The sequence below is a fragment of the Diceros bicornis genome, chromosome 18 (assembly GCF_020826845.1).
Source record: "Diceros bicornis minor isolate mBicDic1 chromosome 18, mDicBic1.mat.cur, whole genome shotgun sequence".
Classification (NCBI taxonomy): Eukaryota; Metazoa; Chordata; class Mammalia; order Perissodactyla; family Rhinocerotidae; genus Diceros; species Diceros bicornis.
In genome coordinates, this window is record NC_080757.1 from 60,660,397 (window position 1) to 60,685,406 (window position 25,010).

Sequence of the window (25,010 nt, forward strand, 5' to 3'; positions counted from 1 at the left end):
CCCATGTCCCTGGGGTCTGGCTCAAGGTGGTGGGACCTGAGACTGCTGACTGGACTCCGCCGTTCTCCGGGGAAGGCCCGAGGAAATCACCAGCCTTGGGGCACGAGCCCCTCCTCACCTGCACGTTGCCCCTCACCTGCGCGGGGACTCCCTCACCTGCGCAGGCCCGGGCACCCCTCACCTGCGCAGAGACCCTCTCTCCTGCGCGAGGACCCCCTCACCTGAGAGGGCCGGGCCTAGGGCGCGGGGTCTGCGGGGCCGGCCGGTTGCCCAGGGCCGCCTGACCTGGGACGCTCGAGGCCCAGGCTTCGGGACAGCAACCTCGCGCCCCTGGCCCTGGTTGCGGCCAGGGCGACAATGAAACGACCAATCGGGGGAACGAGCAGCAGCAGCGCAGGAGCTAGCAACCAGCAACCAGCCTGGCACCTCCTCCCCTGTACGTCATGGAGGTCCGCCTGTCCTGCCCGCGCCGCTTGCGGATTGGCCCTCCGGCCGCCCGCTCGGGCAGTCCCGGAAGCTCATTGGGCCGCTCAGCTGTCCTTCAGACGTTCAAGCGTGGGAGGAGCAGCGGGGAGCCGTGGACCGCGGTGGCAGCCGGCTGCCGATTGGACCCGGCTACAGAGGGCGGGACCTAAGCTGGTGGGGGCGGGGCCTGGGCGAGGCCTCGGGGAGGAGAAAAGGGCGGGGCGGGCGGCTCCCCGCCTCTCCTTACCCCTGGCCTTAGCCAAACTGCTCCCGGGCTCCCACTCCGTCCCTGGGCCCCCACACCATCCCGGGCCCCTGGGCGGTCCCTGGGGTCCCACGTGTTCCTGGGCCCCCGCTCCGCCACTGGGCTTCTATGCCGTCCCAGGCCCCCATGGCATCCTGGGCCCCCATGGCATCCTGGGCCCCCACTCCGTCTCTGGGCTCCTACGCCGTCCCCGGGATCCCTCCTGTGCAGGTCTGGACACGTGAGTGCCTCCCCCGCCCCTCAAAGCTCCGTTTCGGGGCCTGGACCTGCACTTCCTGGTAGGTCGCGCTGGCGCCCTTCCTCAGGCAGCCCTGCCCCCGGGACCCAGACACCGACCCCACCCAAAGCCCCCTTCTCCTCCTCATCTTCCAAGACGACGCGGTGGTGTGTGCCCTGTTTTGACTCTCCTCTCCATTCTTTCACTCTTTTTTTTTTTGCTTCCTTCTCCCAAGTTTTCAGCGCCCGCCCACCCCCGCGCAGTCTCTTCCTTGGGGTTATTCCCACTGGTAAAAGCATGTCCAGACCACAGGCCCCACGGGCAGGGCCTCCCCTCCTTGGTGTCCCGCGTGCCCCAAGGCGGGCACTGCGCCGTCCTCCCGGGCGCTGCAGGTGGAATCGGTGCTCCCGGCTCCGGGCCCCTCGGCCCGGATGTCACGTGGCTGTACCTGGAAAGCCCCAGTCCTGCGCTCCCCTGAGATCCAGCTCAGATGCCCTCTTCTCCCTGAAGCTTCTGGTCTTAACAAAAGTCATCTTTCCCCTTAAAATAACACAGCACATTGCTAGTCTTCGCCCCACTTTTTAAAATAAAATGCTTTTTTTTAAATTAAAAAATGTTAAATTTATATACAACAAAATTCACACTTTTGGGGGCACAGTTCTTTGAGTTCATTGTGTTACCTCCACCAGGAACAAGGTACAGAACATTCTCCCTCCCCAGACCCTTGGGCTTCCTCTTTGTAGGCGCCCTCCCCCATCCTCTACCCCTGGCCGCCACTAATATGTTCTCCTCACTTTGAATTTGCCTTTTCCAGAATGTCATAGAAATGGAATCGTACAGTATGTAGCCTCTCTGGTCTGGCTTCCTTCACTCAGCATTTTGAGATTCATCCACATTCGTGTCCACTGCTGACCAGTATTCCATGGAATGGGTGAACCACACTTTGTTTATTAGTCATCAATTGAAGGACATGGGGGTGGTTTCCTGTTTGGGGCAATTGTGAATGAAACTGCTGTAAACATTCACTTTTAGGCTTTTGTGTGAATATAAGTTTTCATTTCGGTTGGGTAAATAAAGACTTAGGAGTGGGACTTCTGGGTCATATGGTAGGTGTATGTTTAATTTTATAAGAAATTGCCAAATTGTTTTCCAGAGAAAGCTGTACCATTTTGCACTCCCACAGCAGTGTGTGAGGTCCAGCTGCTCCTCATCGCCCTCAGCACTTGTATTGTCAGGTTTTCTTAAGTAATTCTAATAGGCGTGTAGTGGTATCCCATACAGTTTTAAATTGCATTTCCCTAGTGACTAATGATGTGGAGAATCTATTCATGTGCTTATTTGCCATATATTCATATACCTTCTTTGGTGAAGTGTCTGTTCAAATCTTTTGCCCACTTGGTAAATTGGGTTGTTTGTTTTATTGTTGAATGAGTATTCCTTTTATGTTCTTGATAAAAGTCTTTCGTGAGATATGTGATTTGCAAATATTTTCTCCCAGTCTATGGCTTATCTTTCCCCTCTCTTAACTGTGTCATTCAAAGAGAAGTTCTTAAACTTTGACAAAGCCTACTTTTTTCTATTACACTTTGTGCTTTTTGTATCTCATACCAAAGCCATTGCCTAATCCAATGACAGAACATTTTCTCCTATGTTTTCTTCTAGAAGTTTTTTTTTTTTTTTTTTTTTTTTTTTGTGAGGAGATCAGCCCTGAGCTAACATCCGCCAATCCTCCTCTTTTTTTGCTGAGGAAGACGGCCCTGGGCTAACATCTGCGCCTATCTTCCTCCACTTCACATGGGACGCCGCCACAGCATGGCTTACCAAGCAGTGCGTCGGTCCGCGCCCGGGACCCGAACCAGCGAACCCCGGGCCGCCGCAGCGGAGCGCGCGCACCCAATCGCTTGCGCCACCAGGCCGGCCCCTCTTCTAGAAGTTTTATAGTTTAGGTTTCACATCTAGGTCTATGGTTCACTTTAAATTTTGTGTAAAGCTTGAGGTATAGGCTGAAGTTATTTTTCTTTTTCTTTTTTGCACATGGATGTCCAGTTGTTCCAGTACCATCTGTTGAAAGGATATCCTTGGGGCCGGCCCCGTGGCTTGGCGAGGTGTGCGTGCTCTGCTACTGGCGGCCCGGGTTTGGATCCTGGGCACGCACCGACGCACCACTTCTCCGGCCATGCTGAGGCTGTGTCCCACATACAGCAACTAGAAGGATGTGCAACTATGACGTACAACTATCTACTGGGGGGCTATGGGGAAAAAAAAAACGAGGAGGATTGGCAATAGATGTTAGCTCAGAGCCGGTATTCCTTAGCAAAAAGAGAAGGATTAGCATGGATGTTAGCTCAGGGCTGATCTGCCTCACAAAAAAAAAAAAGAAAGAAAGGCTATCCTTTCTCCATTGAATTACCTTGACATCTTTGTGGAAAATCAATTGACCATATTTGTGTGGGTCTATTTCTGAACTGTCTATACTGGCAGCTTGATCTGTGTCCGGCCGTTCACAGATCCCACACTATCTTGATTAGTACTCCTTGACATTAAGTCTTCAGACCAGGTACAGTGAGTCCTCTTTGTTCTTTTTCAAAATTACCTTGGCTATTCTAATTTCTTTGACTTGTCCTATAAATTTTAGTATCAGCTTGTCACCATCTACAAAAAAATCCAGCTGGAATTTTGATGGGGATTATGTTAAATCTGTAGATCAATTTGGGGAGAATTAGTGTCTTAATAATATTGTTTTCCACTCCATGAGCATGGTATACCTCTCCATTTATTTAGGTCTTCATTGATTTCTTTGATCAGTCTTTTGTATTTTTCAACATACAGATTCTACATATATCTTTTATATTTATATCTATATTTCATTTCTTGGGTGGCATCATAAATAATGATAGTTTGAGAATTTCAATTTCCAATTGTTTGTTGCTAGTATACAACAACACAATTGATGGTATAATTTACCCTGTAGCCTGTGATCTTGCTAAACTCATTTATAAGTTTTAGGAATTTTTGTAGGTTCTGTGCAATTTTCTACATAGAGAAATATTGTCTGTGAATAATAACAGTTTTATTTCTTCCTCTCTGATGTGTTTGCCTTTTTATTGTTTTCTTGCTTTATTGACTGGTCAGGGCTTCTGGTACAATGCTGAACAGAAGTGGTCAGATTGAATAGCACTGCCTTGTTCCCAGTCTTGGGGGGAAAGCATTCAGTCCTTTATCATTAAATATGATGTTAGCTGTGGGATTTTTGTAGATGCCCTTTACCAGGTGAAACAAATTGTTATATTTCTAGTTTGCTGAGAGTTTTTTTCATTAATGAATGTTGAATTTTGTCTCTTGCTTTGTCTGCATAAAATGATAATGTGATTTTTTCCTCTATAGTATGTTAATATGGTGAATTACACTGATTTTCAGATATTGAACCAGCCTTACATCACCAGGATAAACTCCACTTATTGTGATGTATTACTCTTTTTATATATTGCTGGATTCATTGTGGTATATTTGTTGAGGATTTTTTTCATCCACGTTCATGAAGGATATTGGTCTGTAGTTCTTAGACAAAGTGCACATGGAACATTCACCAAGGTAGACTCTATTCTGGGCCATAAAACAAACTTGAAAAGTGTGAAATCTGGGGCTGGCCCTGTGGCATAGTGTTTAAGTTTGGGATGCTCCACTTTGGTGGCCCAGGTGCTCAGGTTCAGATCCCGGGCGTGGACCTACATCACTTCTCGGCCATGCTGTGGCAGCAACTCACATACCAAATAGAGGAAGCCTGGCACAGCTGTTAGCTCAGGTCTAATTTTCCTCAAGCAAAAAATGGAAGATTGGCAACAGATACTAGCTCAGGGCAAATCTTCCTTGCCAAAAAAAAAAAAAAAAATGTGAAATCTTTAACAATATAATTGAAGTTGTACAAAATATATTCTCTTACTCTGTCAGAATTATAATAGTAATAACAGAGAAACACACCTTTAAATAACCCATTGGACAAAAAGGAAGTCTCAAGGGAAATTAGAAAATATTTTGAACTGAATAAAAATAAAAATTCATAAGATGCAGCCAAAGCAGTGTCTAGAGAAAAATTTATAGCATCAAAATGCCTATATTAGAAAAGAATAAAGGTCTCAAATCGATAGTCTAAGCTTCGACCTTAAAGAAAATAGAAAAATAAGAAAAACAAACCTGAAGCAGAAGGAAATAATAAAGAGTAGAAATCAATGAAAAAGAAAACATAAAAAAAGTAGAGGGACCGGCTAGGTGGTGTAGTGGTTGGGTTCACATGCTCTGCTTCAGCGGCCCAGGGCTCACAGATTTGGATTCTGGGCATGGACTGATGCACCACTTGTCAAGCCATGCTGTGGCGGCAACCCACATAAAATAGAAGAAGATGGGCACAGATGTTAGCTCAGGGCCAATCTTCCTCACCAAAAAAAAAAAAAAAAAAAACCAAAAAAAACCCAAAGTTAGTTTTGGAAAGATCAATAGTATTAATAAACTTCTAATCAGACTAACCAAGAGCAAAAAAATTCATCAATATCAGAAATGAAAGACGGAATATCATTACAGACCCAACAGAAAATGAAAGGATAGTAAAGGCATGCTACAAAAACCTCTACGGTCGTGCTTGACAACTTATACGAAATGGACCAATTCCTTGAAAGACACAAATTACTAAAATTCCTTTATGAACAAATAGATAATTCAAATAGTCCTAGATCTACCTAAGAAATTGAATTTCATAGTTAAAAACCTTGCAATTAGGAAAACTGCAGGACCATACAGTTCCCCTGGGGAGTTCTTCCAAACATTCCAGGGAGAAATAACACCTGTCCCTACTTTAGAAAAGAAGTCCTCCCAGTGTGCCCCTCAGGAATGCTGTTCTCATGTACGCGTGTGTGTGAAGGAAAGAAAAGAAAAAGAAGCAAACGGTGCAGCTGGTACGAACAACAGTGTTTATTCAGGAAGCTGAACGCTGCACCTTCTGCAGTTCTCAGGGACAAGAGCCTTCGCTTGGAGGCCGTGCAGTCTGCAGGAAGCAGTCACGGCACAGGGAGCAGAGCAGGGTCACACAGGGATCTGACACTGGAAACAGCGCCAGGCTGGCAGCACGGCCCCACTCTGATGGATGGGAAGGTGCGTGGCTACTTATGACCCCTGTGCAGAGGGAGCAATCTGAGCTCAAAACCAAAGAAAGACCCAACCAGTGGTTCCAAATCCACACAAAAAACCTTATTTCTGAGGGCAAGGCAGGCAGGTGTTTCCCCAGAGGACCCCAAGGTCAGCATTTCTGAGGCCCTGCTGCCTGCCTGCCCACTGCTGTTAATAATTCAAGTCCACCTAGCCAGTCTCTGGCAAAAGAGATGGGGGGAAACTATGGTAGCCCTGGGGTCCTCCTCTCAGGGTTGGCCGAGAGCCGTGGCTGGGGCTCGGTCTGCAGACGGGCCCTCTTCATCTCCTGACCTGTCCCCCTTGGAGGAGCTGGGTGCCCTGCTCTGCTGTGCCTGTGAGGAGCCCGGGAACTCAGGACAGCTCTATGGGTCGTGAGGCCTCCTGTCTTGTCCCCTCCAGGCAGGCCATATTGCGCCCTCTGCACACTGCTTCCCCTCCCATCCCTTTAGCCAGGCAGAGGGGGCCTGATGGTGTTTGCAAATGGGACCTAATGGACGTGTGCTCAGCCTGTCTGACCAGATGGCTGTGAGGAAGGAGACCCGGCAGCCAGGCCCACCAGCTGCCAGTCTTATCCAGCAGCTCAGCTCCTCATTCTGCCTAGAAACCAGCGCAGCTCTGCACCTGTCCTGCAAGTCCTGTGGGGGACTTGCTCAGATGCACTATTCCCCTGGCCACCACGCCTACGAAAAGGGGCTGTGTGTGTGTGTGTTCTGCCTCCTCCAGCAGGAAAATGGGGAACTGGCCTCGAGGAGGTGGGAGCTGACCCCTGTGGGCAAAGACCACTCCCTTCCACAGCGCTGTGCTGGTTCTGGCTAATTCCTGGACTCCTGCAGCATCACCCAGGGTTTATCAGTGGCTGTTCTCATCAGTAGATTGGTTATCATCTACTGCGAGCTGGCCTGGAAGGGCGGTTGCCCGCACCAAGTCCTCAGTGGGTGAGGGCAAGAGGCCAGAGGGAGATCGAGGCCAACCACAGACACCGGAGGGGAACCACTCTTTGGTGGGACGTGAGAGGCTGTGGGCAGAGGAGACAGCACGAAGTTACGGGGTCCTGGGAGTCATGGGCCAGGGACACAGAGACTCTGCACGAGGCTCAGTGGACGTGGTCATGAGTTTAAGAATGCAAAAGCTGATGGCTCTGAGCCAGGAGGCTCTTTTGCTGCTACTCTCTGTGACAACGTCCAGGGGACCCCGGTGGCTGAGAGGGGCTCCTCTGTAGCAGTCCCAGCCCCCACCAGGCGGGGACAGGCCACCAGCTCCATGCCAGCAAACAAGGAGTTGTGTCCACCGCTGGCCAATGGGCTCCATGGGCAGCCGCTGGGGCCTGGGCCGAGCTCTGGCACTCCTTTTGTGGTATCTGTGCCTGAAGGGCCCCACTCAGATCTGGGCCCCTGCTCTCTCGAACCTGCCAGTCTGGTCTTGGCCTCCCTGTTGTCCCTGGGCACTGGGAGTAAGGAGCCATCCAGGGGAGGGGGGTGCGCAGGGCCTTTGGGCGAGAACAGGGCTGAGCTCACAGGCTGCAGGAATGCCTGGCCCCCAGTGAAAGGCACAACGTCAGTCAGCAGGTCGGACGGGCCCACGTGGGCAGCTGCAGGGCCAGGATTGGCCGGGGGCCTCCAGGCAGGGGGCTGCTGTCGGCAGGAGGCTTCCAAGTGCCTCAGGATCTGGACAACGCAAGGAAAGCGGAATCAGTGAGAGTCTGTGCTCCTCCGGGAATCGAGGAGGATGGAGCCCGCCCCGCTCTGGTGCCTCCTCGAGGCTGGTGCCCAGCAAACGGTCTCCTCAATGTCACCCCCCAACTGGAGGCCACTGCTGGCCTCGAGCTGCTTCAACAGCAGGGCCACACTGTTTGTGTCCAGTATGCAGCCGTGCATCTTGCTCCCCATCTGCTGTTATACAGAGGGACGTTACCCTGTCATTGGACCTGGCTGCGTGACAAGCCAGCACAGGGAAAGGTGGCCTCTCGTCGGGCACCACATGACCACTGGACACAGATGCCGAGGGAACAAACGTGCCTTCACTCGTCCGGTTGTTCCCAACTGCCAGACACCTGGGATCCTCCAGCATCCTTGTTCTGAGGAACACCCCCACGGTGCACCACCACGAGATGCGTCTTGTGTACCACAGGGTCACTGACGCTTTGACAAAGGACAATTTAAGGACGGGTGACTGAGGATCTGAATTTTCAGTGGCCACAGAGAAAATGGGAAGAAGCAGCGGGATGCCAACAGGCAGTGGAGGCACCGGGGCCCAGCTGCAGGGAGGTCATTAGCCTGGGGGCGCTGCCCAGAGGCCCCCAGTGACAGACTCCAGGTGGCCTTCACACAATTCAGGTGTTAGTGGGAAGGAGACTCAGATGAATGGAACCATTTCTGCCCTCCAAGAGCCAAACATGGACCCATAAGCTGTGACGTGGGGTGGAGAACAGGGGGATAAATCCATCCGAGCAGTCAAGGAGGGCTTCCTGCAGGAGGCCACACGTGAGCTGAGCCACGTGGAGGCAGGGCTGCTGAGCAGTAAGGCAGGCGAGCTCAGGAGGATTCCAGGAACCAGTGAGCCTAGACAGCCACGAGCCAGGGTGAGGCAAGGACCCCAATTGCTGTTTTCAGGGCATGACCTGTCCCGGGCAGCAAGGGACAGGGACAAGAGGGGCGTGTCTGGGAAAGGCCTGTGGGAACAGGGTGTAGGACTGGAGGTGTCCCCGTGCCTGCTCCTCTGGGCCCCGGCTGCTGCTCACCTTGGTGGCCTTGTTGGTCACAGGTCCAGGGCTGCCTGCGCTGAGCTCCTGCAGCCATGGCCGGGTGAGGAGCAGGATGTGCTCCTGGGAGAGCAGGTCAGTGCACCCGAGGGAAGCAATGGCACCCAGGGCTCTCTGCGGGGCAGACAAGAGATCAGCAGGGTCCACCCAAGAGGGAGGCCCGTCTGACTGGCTCCCTCCCTCCTCACTAAGGCCGGAGTCCGAGTCTGGGGAAGCCCTTGAGGCTTCTTGGGAGGCTTCTTGAGCCCTTGGGATCCTGCACTCACTTCCCCCTCCTGCTTATCTCCCAGGGGCATACCCCCCATGAGGAGATCACTATGCCACCCCTGCCTGCTCCCCTCGCACAGGCATGCACTCGCACGCACTAGCCTGCACTCACAGGGCTGGCCCTCACCATCTGCACGCACTCACTGGTCCCGCCCAGGTGGCGAATCAGCAGCTCCAGCACAGCCTCGCAGTTGAGCAGTCCACACCTGCGGAGGGGGGCATTGGGCAGGGGGCAGGGGCAGTGAGGCCGTTTCCCTCACCAGGGCAAGGCTGGGGGGCACAGAGCCAGGGCAAGGGGCTGGGAAGGGGGGGGTGGGGGCCTCACTCTTTGACGAAGTGCTGAGCCTCCTCTCGGCTCAGGAAGGCACGTGACCCCTGTATCACAGTCCGGACCAGGCTCCACTCCTGCTGGCAGTCACTCAGGGTCATGGCCTCGACCCTGTCGGGGGCATGGTGGGTCAGGGCAGAGGGTGGCTCCATTGCCGCCAGGAGGGGGTGAGGCCCTTCCACGTCATTCCTCCCTTGCTGGGGTGGGACCCAGGAAGGGTGGGGAGGGATACCCTGAGGTGCTCACTCACCTTTCCGCCATGTCGCTGGGGGCCCAGCTGGCCCTAGAGGGGCTGTCACTGCCTGACCGACTACCCGAGTCCGAGACCTTGCTCAGGTTGCCATTCTCCTGGGAAGAATTCTGAGAGCTGGGGCGGCTGTCCGGCTCATCCCAGCCCCCTCCAGCCTGCCCAGGGTGGTGTCTCGTGGCTGGAAGAAACAGTGACTGAGGTGAGACCGTGGGACCTCAGACTGGCCTCATGCCCACCTCCCCAGACCTCTGGACCAGAGACCCAGGGAAGGGCCTTGGGGCTGGGTCCCAAGCTCCAACTCCAGAAACCAGCAGCAGAAGAGGGCGGGCAGTGCCCGGGCCCAACCAGCAGCAGGGTGAGCCTGCGTCCCCGCACCAGAGGCAGCAGCAGCTCAGGCCCCACCACACCACACTCCCAGCTGCTCCACCTGGACCAAGTCACGGCCCCAGCTTCCCCGGCTCCACCATGCCACAGCCGCAGCTCCTTCGGCTGGACCATGCCCCGCCCCCAGCTCCTTTGGCTTGACCGCCCCCCTCCCCCCAGTTCCAGCTGCTTTGGCTTGGCCAGTGCTCAGGCTCCAGCTGACTTGGTGCCAGCAACTTTGGCCCACTGCACTCCAGTTCCAGCTTCTTCGGCCCAGCACACTCCAGTTCCAGCTTCTTCGGCCCAGCACACTCCAGTTCCAGCTTTTTTGGCCCAGCACAATCCAGTTCCAGCTTCTTCGGCCCAGCGGTGCTCCAGCTCTTCCTTCTTTGGCCCAGCGCACTCCAGTTCCACATTCTTCAGCCCAGCGGTGCTCCAGCTCCTGCTTCTTTGGCCCAGCGGCACTTCAGCTGCAGCTGCTTCAACCCACCTGCACCCAAGCCCCCGCTTCTTCGGCCTAGCTGCGCTCCAGTCCCAGCTATTCCCATGCTTCAGCCCCAGCAGCCTCTACTCAGCCACGCCTCAGATCAGCCAGGGGCCGACGAGTGCCCACGGATTGAGACGGGTCAGAATACATAGCCCTTGACCCCCACCCAGTGGCAGCAAGAGGAAATTGTGACCATATATTTTCACTATCAGGAAAAGTAAGCCAACACCAAGAGGCACCATGCAAAAATATATTAAATCTCCAGACCAAAAGGAAAATGACAAGCACCAAGAAGTCAACCTAGAAAGCACAGAAATGTATAACCTTAATGACAGAGAATTCAAAATAGCCATCATAAAAAAGCGTAATGAAATACAAGAAAACCCAGACAGACAAGTCAATGAAATCAGGAGTTTCTTCACAAAAGAGATTGAAACTATTAAAAAAATAAAAAATCAGAAATCTTAGAGATGAAAAACACAATAGAGGAGATAAAGATAAATCTGGAAGCCTTAAGCATCAGAGCTAACAATGTGGAGGAAAGAATTAGCAATATTGAGGACACCAATGCAGAAATGCTCCAGATGGAGGAGGAAAGAGAACTAAGACTAAAAATAAATGAAGAAACTCTCCGAGAAATATCCGACTCAATTAGGAAATCCAACATAAGGATTATAGGTATTCCAGAGGGAGAAGAGAGGGAAAAAGGAGCAGAGAACTTGTTCAAAGAAATAATAGCTGAGAACTTCCCAAACCTGGCGAAAGAGCTGCAAATACCAGTGAATGAAATAAATAGATCTCCTGAATATATCAACATGAAAAGACCCTCTCCAAGGCACATAGTAGTAAAGCTGGCAAAAGTCAATGACAAAGAAAAAATATTAAGGGCAGCTAGACAAAAAAAAAAATAAATAACATACAAAGGATTTCCTATCAGGCTCTCAGCCGATTTCTCGACAGAAACTTTACAGGCTAGGAGAGAGTGGAACGATATATTCAAAATTCTGAAGGACAAAACTTTCAGCCAAGAATACTCTATCCAGCAAAAATATCCTTCAGATATGATGTAGAAATAATAACTATCCCAGATAAACAAAAGCTAAGGGAGCTCATTGCCACAAGACCCCCACTACAAGAAGTGCTCAAAAAGGCCCTCATCCCTGAGGAAAAAAAGAGAAAGAGGATTCAAAGTTTTGAACAAGGGGGAAAATAGGTTGACAAAACCAGAAAAATTGCAGTCCGCTATCAAAATAGATTAGCAAACACTTAATTATAAAACCAAAGATCAAGGGAAGGTAAGCACCAAGCATAAACATAACCTCATCATGTTAAACACGAACTCACAACACAAGAAGGAATAAGATGTGATAACAATAACTTAGAAGGGGAAGAGGAAAGGGATCGAATTGACTTAGTCTAAGGGAATAATAGGCCATCAAAAAATGAACTACCACATCCACAAGATTTTTGTACACAAACCTCATGGTAACCACTAACCAAATAATCAGAACAGAATCACACACGATAAAAAAGAGAAAACTGGGGCCGGCCCCATGGCTTGGCGGTTAAGTGCGCGCGCTCCGCTACTGGCGGCCCGGGTTCAGATCCCAGGCGCGCACTGATGCACTGCTTCTCTGGCCATGCTGAGGCCCTGTCCCACATACAGCAACTAGAAGGATGTGCAACTATGACGTACAACTATCTACTGGGGGACTTTGGGGGGAAAAAAGGAGGAGGATTAGGCAATGGATGTTAGCTCAGAGCCAGTCTTCCTCAGCAAAAAGAGGAGGATTAGCATGGATGTTAGCTCAGGGCTGATCTTCCTCACAAAAAAAAAAAAAGAGAGAAAACTAAGAGAACCCCCATACAGAACCACCAAACTGAATTGGTAGTCCGAAACACATAGGACGAGAAACAAAAGAAATACACAAGAACTGGAAAAAGAACGATAAAATAACAACAACAAGCCCCCATATATCAATAATTACCCTAAATGTAAATGGACTGAACTCTGCAATCAAAAGACATAGAGTGGTGGGATGGATTAAAAAACAAGACCCAACAATACGCTGCCTCCAGGAAACACATCTCAGCTCTAAAGACAAACAGGCTCAGAGTGAAAGGATGGAAGACAATACTCCAAGCAAATGGCAAACAAAAGAAAGCAAGTGTTGCCATACTTATATCAGACAAAGTTGAGTTCAAGATAAAACAGGTAATGAGACACAAAGAGGGGCAATATGTAATGATAAAAGGGACACTCCACCAAGAAGACATATCACTTTTAAATATATATGCACCCAATACAGGAGCACCAAGGTACATAAAGCAACTATTAACAAACCTAAAAGGAGATATTAACAACAACACAATAATAGTAGGGGATCTTAACACACCACTCTCATCAATGGACAGATCACCCAGACAGAAAATCAATAAGGAAATAATGGACCTAAACAAAAAACGAGATGAGATGGACTTAAGAGACATATACAGAGCACTCCATCCAAACACAGCAGATTACACATTCTTCTCAAGCGCGCACGGAACATTCTCAAGAATAGAACATATGTTGGGAAACAAGGCATGCTTATATAAATTTAAGAAGATTGAAATCATAACAAGCATCTTTTCAGACCATAATGCCATGAAGTTAGAAATCAACTATAAGGAAAAAACTGGGAAAGTGACAAAGCTGTGGAGACTCAACAACATGCTACTAAGCAACCAATGGGTCATTGATGAAATTAAAGGAGAAATCAAAGCATATCTGGAGACAAATGGAAATGAAAATACACCGTACAAATTTATATAGGATGCAGCAAAAGCGGTCCTGAGAGGGAAATTCATAGCAATAAAGGCCCACCTTAACAAACAAGAAAAAGCCCAAATAAGCAACCTCAAACTATGCCTAAGAGAATTAGAAAAAGAACAAACAAAGCCTAAAGTCAGCAGAAGGAGGGAAATAATAAAAATCAGAGCAGAAATAAATGAAATTGAAATTAAAAAAACAGTAGAAAGGATCAATGAAACAAAGAGCTGGTTCTTTGAGAAGATAAACAAAATTGACAAACCCTTAGCCAGACTCATGAAGAAAAAAAGAGAGAAGGCTCAAATAAATAAAATTAGAAATGAAAAAGGACAAATTACAACAGATACCACAGAAATGCAAAAGATTATAAGAGAATACTATGAAAAACTATATGCCAACAAATTGGACAATCTAGAAGAAATGGATAAATTCCTAGATTCATCCAACCTCCCAAAACTGAATCAAGAAGAAATAGAGAACATGAATAGGCCAATCACAAGTAAAGAGATTGAAACAGTAATCAAAAAACTCCCAAAAAATAAAAGTCCAGGACCAGATGGCTTCTCTGGAGAATTTTTTTTTTTTATTGTGAAATTTTTGTTGTACATTATTGTTTATCAGTCACCATATAAGAGCATCCTTCCACCCCTTGTGCCCACCCCCTACCCCCTTAGCCCCTGGTAACCACCAAACAGTTCTATCTGTCCGTGTGTTGGTTTATCTTCCACATATGAGTGAAATCATGCACTGTTTGTCTTTCTCTTTCTGGCTTATTTCACTTAACATAATACCCTCCAGGTCCATCCATCTTGTTGCAAATGGGACGATTTTGTCATTTTTTATGGCTGAGTAGTATTCCATGGTATATATATACCACATCTTCTTTATCCGTTCATCAGTCGAGGGACACTTGGGTTGCTTCCATGTCTTGGCTATAGTGAATAATGCTGCGTCTCTGGAGAATTTTACCAAACATTCAAAGAAGACTTAATACCTATCCTTCTCAAACTATTCCAAAAAATAAAAGAAGATGGAACACTTCCCAACACATTCTACGAGGCCAACATCACCCTGATACCAAAGCCAGGCAAAGACAATACTAAGAAGGAAAACTACAGACCAATTTCCCTGATGAACATAGATGCAAAAGTCCTCAACAAAATACTGGCAAACCTAATACAGCAATACATTAAAAAGATCATACACCATGATCAAGTGGGATTTATACCAGGGACACAGGGATAGTTCAACATCTGCAAATCAATCAGTGTGATACACCACATTAACAAAATGAGGAATAAAAACCATATGATCATCTCAATAGATGCAAAGAAGGCTTTTGAGAAGATCCAACATCCATTTATGATAAAAACGCTCAACAAAATGGATATTGAAGGAAAGTACCTTAACATAATAAGGGCCATATATGACAAACCCACAGCCAACATCCTACTCAATGGGGAAAAACTGAAAGCCATCTCTCTGAAAACAGGAACAAGACAAGGGTGCCCTCTCTCACCACTCTTATTCAACACAGTACTGGAGGTTCTGGCCAGAGCAATTAGGCAAGAAAAAGGAATAAAAGGAATACAAATAGGCAATGAAAAAGTGAAACTCTCCCTGTTTGCAGATGACATATCTTATATATAGAAAACTCTAAAGAATCCATTGGAAAACTATTAGAAATAATCAACAACTACAGCCAAGTGGCAGAGTACAAAATCAACTTACAGAAATCAGTTGCATTTCTATATACCAACAACGAACTAACAGAAAGAGAACTCAAGAAGACAATCCCATTTACAATTGCAACAAAAAGAATAAAATATCTAGGAGTAAATTTAACCAAGGAAGTGAAAGACCTATACAATGAAAACTATAAGACATTATTGAGTGAAATCAATGATGACATAAAGAAATAGAAAAATATTCCATGCACTTGGATTGGAAGAATAAACATAGCTAAAATGTCCATACTACCTAAAGCAATCTACAGATTCAATGCAATACCAATCAGAATCCCAAGGACATTCCTCACAGAAATAGAACAAAGAATACTAAAATTCATATGGGGCAACAAAAGACCCTGTATAGCTAAACCAATCCTGAAAAAGAAGAACAAGGCTAGAGGCCTTACAATCCCTGACTTCAAAACATACTACAAAGCGATAGTAATCAAAACAGTATGGTACTGGTACAAAAACAGACACATAGATCAGAATAGAATTGAAAGTCCAGAAATAAAACCTCACTTCTACAGGCAGCTAATCTTTGACAAAGGAGCTAAGGACATACAGTGGAGAAAGGAAAGTCTCTTCAATAAATGGTGCTTGGAAAACTGGACAGCCACTTGCCATACACAAAAATTAACTCAAAATGCATCAAAGACCTGAAGGTGAGACCTGAAACTATAAAACTCCTCGAGGAAAATACAGGGAGTACACTACTCGTCATCAGCCATAAAGGGATCTTTTTGAATTCCACGTCTACTCAGACAAGGGAAACAAAAGAAAAAATAAACAAGTGAGACTTCACCCGATTAAAGAGCTTCTACAAGGCAAATGAAACCAGGATCAAAATGAATAGACAACTCACCAGCTTGGAGAAAATATTTGCAAACCATATATCTGACAAGGGATTAATCTCCATAACATATAAAGAACTCACACAACTGAGTAACAAAAAAAACAAACAACCCGATCAAGAAATGGGCAGAGGAAGTGAACAGACACTTCTCCAAAGAAGATATACAGATGGCCAATAGGCACATGAAAAGATGCTCAACCTCGCTAATCATCAGGGAAATGCAAATCAAAACCACACTAAGATATCACCTTACACCCGTTAGAATGGCTATAATCACCAAGACAAAAAGCAACAAATGCTGGAGAGGCTGTGGAGAAATGGGAACCCTAATCCACTGCTGGTGGGAATGCAAACTGGTGTAGCCTCTATGGAAAACAGTATGGAGATTCCTCAAAAGATTAAAAATAGAAATACCTTATGATCCAGCTATCCCACTACTGGGTATCTACCCAATAAACCTGAAATCAACAATCCAAAGAGGCTTCTACACCCCTATGTTCATCACAGCATTATTCACTACAGCCAAGACATAGAAGCAACCCAAGTGTCCCTCGACTGATGATTGGATAAAGAAAATGTGGTATATATACACAATGGAATACTACTCAGCCATAAAAAAAGACAAAATCATCCCATTTGCAACAACGTGGATGGGCCTGGAGGGTATTATGTTAAGTGAAATAAACCAGAAAGAGAAAGACAAACAGGGCATGATCTCACTCATATGTGGAAGATAAACCAACACACAGACAGAACTGTTCGGTGGTTACCAGGGGCTAAGGGGGTGGGGGGTGGGCACAAGGGGTGGAGGGATGCACTTATATGGTGACTGACAAACAATAATGTACAACAAAAATTTCACAATAAAAAAAAATGGAAATGAGAAATAAATAATAACATTCAAGAAAAAAAAAAGAGGGCGGGCAGAGTGGAGCACACCCTCACATGGGGCTCTGGTGGGACACGGCCGGCCCAGGATCCAGGTCGGGCAGATGCAGCACGCCAGGCACCAGAGGCTCAAGGCGGCTCGGCTGAGCATCAGGGGCAGCGCCAGCACAGCAGCTCTCAAATCTTGGTGAGTCCTGACATTCCTCCTTGGAGCCAGGGACGTGAGGGAAGCTTCTGGTAGAGGCAGAAGTGGAGGTCACTCGACACCCGTCCCGCCTTCCTCGCTCACAGCACACCTTGCTCTGTAATTGGCCTGTGTCACTGACTGTCTGCTTCTCCCCCTGGAAGGCATGCACCATGGAGGCCGGCCCTGCCCGAGGGTGTCGCTTCCAATGCCCTGGATGGGCCACAGAGTCACCTGGACACACTGGGTAAAGGGACGAAAGCTGGGGCTGGGGCTGCTGTCCCAGCTCACATCCTGGTTCTGCATAGGAGGAGCTGGTACCCTCGGGGAGTACTCGCCCCTCTCGGGGCCATAACATCCTGGCTCCCGCTCAGAGTAGAGGTGTCTGGACACAGTGTGCAAACACTGGACGACAAGGCAGTACTGGTCTGTGCAAAGCCACTGCAGAGGCCATGGGGAGTGTGCGTTGTGTCGGCGGCTGGCTCTGCGGGGTTCCCCGCATGGCCAATCGAGTAACTGATACTGATAGCCTATCAGTTATGATACTGTTATGACTGTTGCCTCTGAGAGGTGTGGCAAGACCAGCAGAGTGGGGCTCACTGCTCTCTTCCTCCTCTCGCCTGCTCCGGCCCTGAGCTGGGAGCCTGCAGCCCTGGCTAGTGAGGAGGTCTTGTCATTTGCTCCACCCCCAGCCTCAGTGGGTGACAGGAAGGAGCTTTCCTGCCTGGACCCTGGGAGGGGAAAGCCCTCCAAGGGAGGAGTTGCGCTGCGTTACCTCGGGCACCCAGAATGGCTCTGGGGAGTGGGTGCCCAGGAGTCGGGTGGCCATGGCTGGCTGAAGGCGTCACGGCAGGCTGGTAGGCGTCACCCCGAGGTGGGGGCCTCTGGGTACTGGGGCTCTCAGGCTCAGGGCGCACAGCATTGGCCACCACCTCTGCGGCCCTCTGGATGGTGGAGAGGAGGGCTTCACTCGCAAAGCCTGCACCAGAGGGAGAAGGGAGATGGCACCAGCCCCCCTCAGTCCTGTCCCCCCATGTTCTCCCATGGCTGCTCCCTGCCTGGGGCTCAGGTCGGGATATGAGCTGCAGTTACAGAGCAGAAGCCGTGTGGCAGACCCCAGGACCTTCCAGAAGCTTCCCCAGTGAATTCCACTTCAGTATATTCCCAGGCCTGATGGAGGCCTTACAGCAGAGCTGTGCCCCGGGTCCCGACCTTGGAGCAAAGGGCATCCTAAGGAGCTTGTCCTGAGAAGTCAATCTCCACAGCCGCTCAAGGACTGCTCACATCCAGCACCAGGGGGCGCCCTTTCCTACATGAGCACCCCATGAAGGGTGAACCGGCAGTCACCCCCAAATGGAGAGCAGACGAGGCCTCTGAGGCAGACCCACGTTAGGAACCAGTGCTTCAGAAATGCCGGGGGCGGCCCGAGAGCAGTGACAAGGACGGTCAGCCCTACAGCTGGACAAGGCCCAGAGCCCCCGCGAGGTCACGCAGCCCTGCTGCGGCCTCGCGCGCTCCAGCAAACGGGGCCTGTTGTTTCCACTTGTCAAGACCAGCACCATTTCTGCTCTAAGTCACCTCGGTCACAGGACCCAGGACCTGCGCTCTGCTCTCAGCCCCTCGAAGGAGGGCCTGGGGGCCCGAGCGTGGGGCTGACCTCAGCCTGGTTGAGCAGACCTGGCTGCACCCGTCCTGCTCTCCCGCAGGACTGGGCAGGGAAGATGGCGGCGGAACAAAACCACAAAGGTGGGAGGAGAGTCAACATGCAGGCACACAGGCCCCGGCCTGACTGCCCTCCACGCCCCTCGGCTGACCGGAGCAGCCAGCCTTCGTCCCTGCAACCCTGAGGGCCCACGCAGCACTCACCTGTGTGGCCCCGTTCCTTGCTGTAGCCGAAGCCCTGGAGGGCACTCTGGGGCCTGGACTGGGAGCCCATGCCTGCAGGGAGGACCCACATCAGCAGCAAGCGAGGCTGCCCACCCTCACCCCCGGGCAGAGCAGCGCACTCGCCCAGGACACCCAGGGAGGGAGAAGAGGCCGCAAGCCCTCCCCGGAGCAGACACCCCATGACGGGGCTGGACACGGTCGCCTACCTGCTGGAGGCAAGGCCCTGGGAGGCTGGGAGGGCGGCAGAGGTGACACAGTGTCAGAGAACAAGGCAGTCCCCAAGTCCTAGATGAGGAGGCAGAGGGCGCTCAGTGTTGCGGCACATGCGGCCACCATCCTCCCCACCCCCCAGAGCTCTGCTCCAGCTCCCCACCAACGCTTGTCCTCTAAGGGCCAGACACAGGGGCTCTGGTCCCACGGCAGGGGTTGAGCTAGGGTTCCGGGCTGTATGAGAACGGCAAATGCCAGTCGCTGTCCCGGGAGTGACCCAGGTCCTGGGCTCACCTGGGCGGCTGCCCGCACCTTCTGGTACAAGCTGTTCCCATGGAGAGGATCCGGGGGCCCTGCGAAAACTGCAGGACAGAGAGGCAGAGAGGGGAGCTGAGCTGAGCTGGAGCTGCCGACCACCTGAGGGGAGCAGCATTCAAGCCCACTCCCTGAGGGGTGCTGGGCTTCAGCCCACTCGGGCCCCTCCCCTTGTGGCTGGGCCCCCAGCACTGTGCTCTGCTCTCCAACATCCCCAGGGTCAGGGTGACCTTTCTGAAGCACAGGTCTGACCTCAAACGCCCTGGGTGACATCACTTCCAGGTCAAAGTTGCCACCGTGGCCCATGAGCCACCCCCTTCCGCGCCCCCAAGCCCGGGGAAGCTGCCGCTCCCGAGAGCACCTCTGCTCCTTGGACAAAGTCCCCAAGGCCCCCAGATCCCCTCCTCCAGGACCCACTGCCACCCCCACAGCCCTGAGGCTCCCCCTCGCCCCCCCCCCCGCCTATGCCCCCTGCGAGTCAACCTCCAGAGCATCTCCACTGCAGTGCTCATCCCCCAACGCCACTGCAGTCCCTTGGCAGCCCCTCTATCGGCCACCTCACAGCCTCCCTCAACCCATTCTCCACCCAGAGGCAACACCAACTGGGTCTTGTCCAATTCAAACCTGTCAGAGGTCCCTGGGCCTTGTCGATAAAACTCAAGATCCTCATCACAGCCTGAAAGGTCTCCTTGCCGCCCTACCCCAACCTTGGCCATGCCAAGCTCCCTGCTCAGAAAGCTTCAGTTGTGGCAAATCAGGTTTTCTTACATGGCATTAAGTCACCCCCCAGGCTCTCCCTGCCTCAGGCCTTTGTATGTGCTGGAGAACAACCCCACCCCCCATCCACTGCATGTGCCTCACTCTGCCTCATCTTTCCAGGGCTTGGTCTGAGAGTGAGAGCAGGTGCCTCCGTTTCCTCCGTGACAAACGTATCTCACTTTTCGCCCCTTCAGTGCCGTCTCCACCCTGGCAGCCAGCCCCATGGTGCAAATACAGGCCCCCACACCCAGCCAGGGTTGGCAGCCAGAAGCCCAACGAGAGTGGACGAATGACTGGTGTGCGCCTCCCTGCTGTTCCTGCCACAGCTCTCACCCTCCTCACGGGGCCTGAGACTCGAGCTGCAGGGAACCCACCTGCCGGGCCCCAGACACACAGCCTCCTCCTCTATGTGAGCCTGGGCCATCCTCTCTGCGTATGCCCCACTGCCCCCAGCACCACCTTCTCTCATAGCCCCCATCCCCTTGACCGTTCCAACAGCCCCCTGCAAACCTGTCTGGGTACCTGTCACCCTGGAGGGATGAACTCAGAGCATGAGGGGCCACAATTGATAACTGGTAACTGCCTTTGTGGCAGGAGAGATTTTGGTGCCGACAAAGAACCATGGTCTGCTGCACGCGGGCCGCTTCGCCCACCCTCCTTGGTGAGGAGGAGATGACGACCTGGTGCACCATGATGACCACCAGCCCGTGACAATAACCAGGCCGTGCTGTTTCAGTCCACAAGCATTGGGGTGCTCAGCTGTGAAGACGCTCGTGATCTCGAATCACCCTGATGCCTCTGAGCGTCTAACAAGTGAGTTTTGTGCCTCCAAGGTGTGGGGTGTGGCAGCCCCGCCTTCAGTAAGGGATAACACTAGTTTTGGGGTGCAGGGGGATGAGCCCCAGTACCTGGTAGATGTTACACGCTCCCTAACTGCTGAGGGTCTTCTATAAGCAAGTGGTGGCTGAGAGTGACTCAGTCCCCTCCTTGGAGCTACTCTCCCAGGGATGGCTCGGGTGGAGTGAGTTCTTGCCTGTTCAGGGTCCGTGGTGGGGTCTGGGATGGTGTGCCTGAGACTGACCCCAGCAGGACTCCTGCCCCACCCAAGGGACCTCAGGCCACGTCCCCACAAGTCCTTGTTAGCAAGAGAGATGCATGATGGCCCCTGGCTGCGGGGGTTGGGGGAGGCAGATGGGGCGCCACCCTAGACCCACCTGTCACCTGGACCACAACAGGCAGAGCCTCACCTCTCCTGACGGCCTCACCAGCCCCATCCTCCCACACCTCTGAGAGCGGGAGGCTTACTACCGCTCCCTCTGTCTCGGTCCCAGAGGGGCAGCCCTGGAGAACAGAGAGAGCCTGTGGCAGGGGAGGGCGGTGCAGGTGCTCGCTGAGCACCCACCGCGTGCCAGGCCCTGGGACAGATGGGAAAGGTCCAGGCCTGCGAAGACCTGACAGGACACACAGACAGAAACAAGTAATCGCACCCCGGAGAGGCGCGCACAGCGACGCTGCCAGTGGAAAACACGGGAGGGGCAGGGACTAAGAAGGCAGGGGAGGAGCAGGCCAGGAGGAGGGGAGGGTCCTGCAGCGGGGGAGGGAAGGGTGGTGCTGGGTGGGAGAACGGTGTGCCAGGGCACAGTGCAAGGGGCACCGTGTGTGTTGGGGCGGGGGGGCATGCCAGGCTAAGGAGCTCTGGCTGAAATCCGCCCTGACAACCCTGCTCCCCGTGGGCCTCTCTCGGAGCTGTATTGGCCCACTACCTGCGGCTTCCTGGATGAAGGTGGGGTTCCGCTTGAGGATGAGCAGGAAGGACGGGGAGCCATGACCACACAGGTGGAGCATGATCTTCAGCACCTGGGGGGACAGTCACGTGGGACAGGCTGAGCCCAGAGGGCACTCCACCTGGCACAGTGCCACCCACTGACCTCGGCTGTGTCCCTCCCCTCCCACCTCACCACCCACGGGCAGGAGCTCGGGCCCTGACCTGGGGAGTGTCTGCAGGGGCTGCTCCTGGACTCACCTTGAGCTTCACACGGCCAGAGCCGCTGTGCAGACGGTTCAGAAGATACTCAAGGAGGCACTGGCTGCTGCCCAGGGACTCGTGGGAGATTTCTGGGAGGTGCTTGGGTTAGGGAAGGAGCAAGCTGACCTCAGGCCACACTAGGCCTCGGTGGTCAGGGAGGGAAACTGGGCCTTGCTGCCACTGGACTTCTCGGTGCGTCCTTCCTGCAGGCACCACTCTGGGCCCTGGTTTCAGGAGCGTCGGGTTCTAGGGTCTCCTGGGCCCCGTGTCATTGGTAATGTGGCTTTTAGACCTCGCCCGCACTTGGTTACTATGATAAAGAAGCTGTGGACCCCCTCAGGATAAGAGAACCCCAAGAACCCTGCATGCTGTTCCAGGGCCCCCACATGTGGACGAGGAAGGATACTGGCAATCTCCTCAAACAAGTAGCCTGGACACGGGACGTCATCATCCGATGTTCCCTTCAGGAGAGTCGGGAGCTGAAAGTGAGTGAGAGCCCCTGCCCATGATGAGTGACCATTGTACACAGAGATGAGCCCATGGGCGCCAAAGGGCCAGCCATTCCTGAGTGGCTGTGGGAGTCCTAGCTCTCGGGGCTCCTGGGAGCACCGGTGCGCACACGTCTCGCTGTTGGCACACCATCTGGTAAGGGGCTGAAGAGGACGGCAGTGGTCTCACCAGCCACAGGGAGCCTGCAGGAGCCTCCCTTCTGGACGACTGGGGATGGATGCCGGGGAAGAGGCAATCAGTGGTGGTCTCCACGGTGATGGACTGCTATGCTTGGCTCAGGATGTGGCATAGCTCCCAGGCCTCTCCACTTATAGAGGTGCAAGAGGACTTAAAGGCACCCTTAATGTATCTACTTACGGACCGGCAAAAACAAGAAAGCACAGGGTGAGCCCCTTCCCCACGCAGGGGTCTGGGAATGTTCTGTCTTTCCAGAGCACCCATTGGCAGTGTGACATAACCACTGAGGCTGACCAACCCCCGGCTCCACTTCTGGGGACGGACCCCAAGGAAACAACCCACAGGGAGAACAACTGACTTGTGTTGCGTCTTATGTTTACTTGTTAGCACAAACGTATTGATGCTATGTGCTCACTCAACACAAAGACATAGGGTCTCCAGGGATGAACACCAGAAACGCCCATTCATTCCCACATCATTCAGCATGTGGGGGCGTGAGCCTTGGTGTAGACAGGATAGAAGACCTTGGGGTACTCAGAACAATTCCGTCAGGGGCTGGCCACAGACTAGAGTTTGAACGACAGCTATCTGGTGTCACACATGTGCCTGAGTGTCCCGTGAGCCTGTGCACACACTACTTACATTACTCGTCCACCAAGACCCAAAGGGGACCTGGAGAGGACGGCAGAACTCTCAGCATGTGAGGATCCTCTGCACTGAGAGAACTGACCGGGGGCTTCTAACAGCATGAGGATGATCTCAGCCCCCTGAAATGATGGAGGAAGCTCAAGGTGCCAGGAGACTTTATGGTTCACCCTGGTCAACACCTGGAGACAGGCCCCAAACTTCCGACCTTTCTTTCTTGGAGCATTTACAGTCAGGCACCGCATAACGATGTTTCGGTCTATGAGAGACCACACGTAGGATGGTGGTCCCATAAGATCGGCACCATATGGCCTAGCTGTGTAGTAGGCTATGTCATCTAGGTTTGTGTAAGTACACCCTGCGTTCATGTCACCTAATGACACGGTTCTCAGAACATATCCCCATCAAGTGACATGTCACTGTATTGTGAAAGTGGGTTTCCTACAACTCAGGAGTGTCTCTCTCAAGGACCTGAGGGCCATTCTTCAAACTGTAACCATCAGGAAGGACAGGGCTTGTCTCCCAGTCCCTATGGGGCGACAGGATCCTAACTTCCATAACTGCCAGCCAGCACACACAGCTGGCTGAATCCCATGGACACTGCCCAACCCCTCAACATTTTTCACTTGAGCCCCACTCTCCCCTGATTCTCCCTTTAAAACGCCCAGTCTTCTCCGCACTAATCGGAATGGAGTTCAGAGCTTGCCCTGCTGTCAGAGTCACTGAGTAAAACGTTCACCCCGATTCCCAAACTAGTGTCTGGCTGCGTTGGTCTTGGACACAGTTCAGGGCTCACTATATTCCTTTTTCTGTGAAGCTGCTTTAAGTTGAGAAAGAAAACAAATTCGGGTCCCACTGCTATCTTTCCCAATTTGGGTTCTGTTCAAGAAGCCTGAGTGTCCCCAGGGGACCTGACGCAGGATTGGCGCGTTCTGGCCGTGCCACGTACACAGAGTGGGGTCCCCCAACTTTGGGAGGGGCTGAAGGGGGGAGGAGGGGTGGGGGGTGGGTCGGAGGGGGCAGAGGACGTTGGAGGGGTCAGAGGAGGCCTGGAGAGGATGGAGGAGGTTAGAGGGGGTTGGAGAGGTCGGGAACAGTGGGGTCGGAGGAGCCGGAGGAGGATGGTGGGGACGCCGAGCCCGAGGAGCCGTAGGCGCCGGAGCGCGGTGACCCGGCGGGGGCCGAGAGAGTCCAGGGAGGTGGGCGGCTCTGGCCCAGGGCGAGCCGGGGGAGGCGGCACGCAGCAGAGCCTGGGCCGCCCGCACTCACCCGGTGCAGGAAATTCAGGCGGTCCCGCAGCGGCGGCGTGCCCGCCATGATGCCGGTCACCTTCCGGCCCCGCCCCGCTTCCGCCAGGCCCCGGGCCCTCCCCAATCACCGCGCGAGTCTGGCCCCGCTGGCCAATTGCTCGCGTGGGGCGGGCCCTGAGGAGA

At 52.1% G+C, this 25,010-nt stretch overlaps 1 protein-coding gene and 1 long non-coding RNA gene across 5 annotated transcripts; one reads left to right on the forward strand and one right to left on the reverse strand.

The window, feature by feature from the left end:
• Positions 1-742: 742 nt before the first annotated feature.
• LOC131416762 (uncharacterized) lies at positions 743-2,417 on the forward strand. The gene is made up of 2 exons (XR_009222635.1): positions 743-1,008; positions 1,762-2,417. It is a non-coding gene; the product is annotated as an uncharacterized LOC131416762 (long non-coding RNA).
• Positions 2,418-5,889: 3,472 nt separating this feature from the next.
• TEPSIN (TEPSIN adaptor related protein complex 4 accessory protein) lies at positions 5,890-24,928 on the reverse strand. Of its 4 annotated transcripts, XM_058561848.1 has the most exons (13): positions 24,847-24,927; positions 22,652-22,724; positions 22,243-22,334; positions 21,983-22,076; positions 19,440-19,507; positions 19,142-19,220; positions 18,915-18,986; positions 17,824-18,027; positions 9,729-9,906; positions 9,476-9,589; positions 9,278-9,356; positions 8,863-8,997; positions 5,890-7,789 (listed from the first exon to the last, which is right to left on the reverse strand). In XM_058561848.1, exons 1-13 carry the CDS (start codon positions 24,892-24,894, stop codon positions 7,232-7,234), a joined length of 1,794 nt encoding a protein of 597 aa, XP_058417831.1. In that variant the 5' UTR covers positions 24,895-24,927; the 3' UTR covers positions 5,890-7,231. The 4 variants fall into 4 exon arrangements, with proteins under 4 accessions (XP_058417831.1, XP_058417833.1, XP_058417832.1 ...); XM_058561850.1 differs by lacking the exon at positions 17,824-18,027 and having other exon boundaries at positions 24,847-24,928; XM_058561849.1 differs by lacking the exon at positions 18,915-18,986.
• Positions 24,929-25,010: the final 82 nt, after the last annotated feature.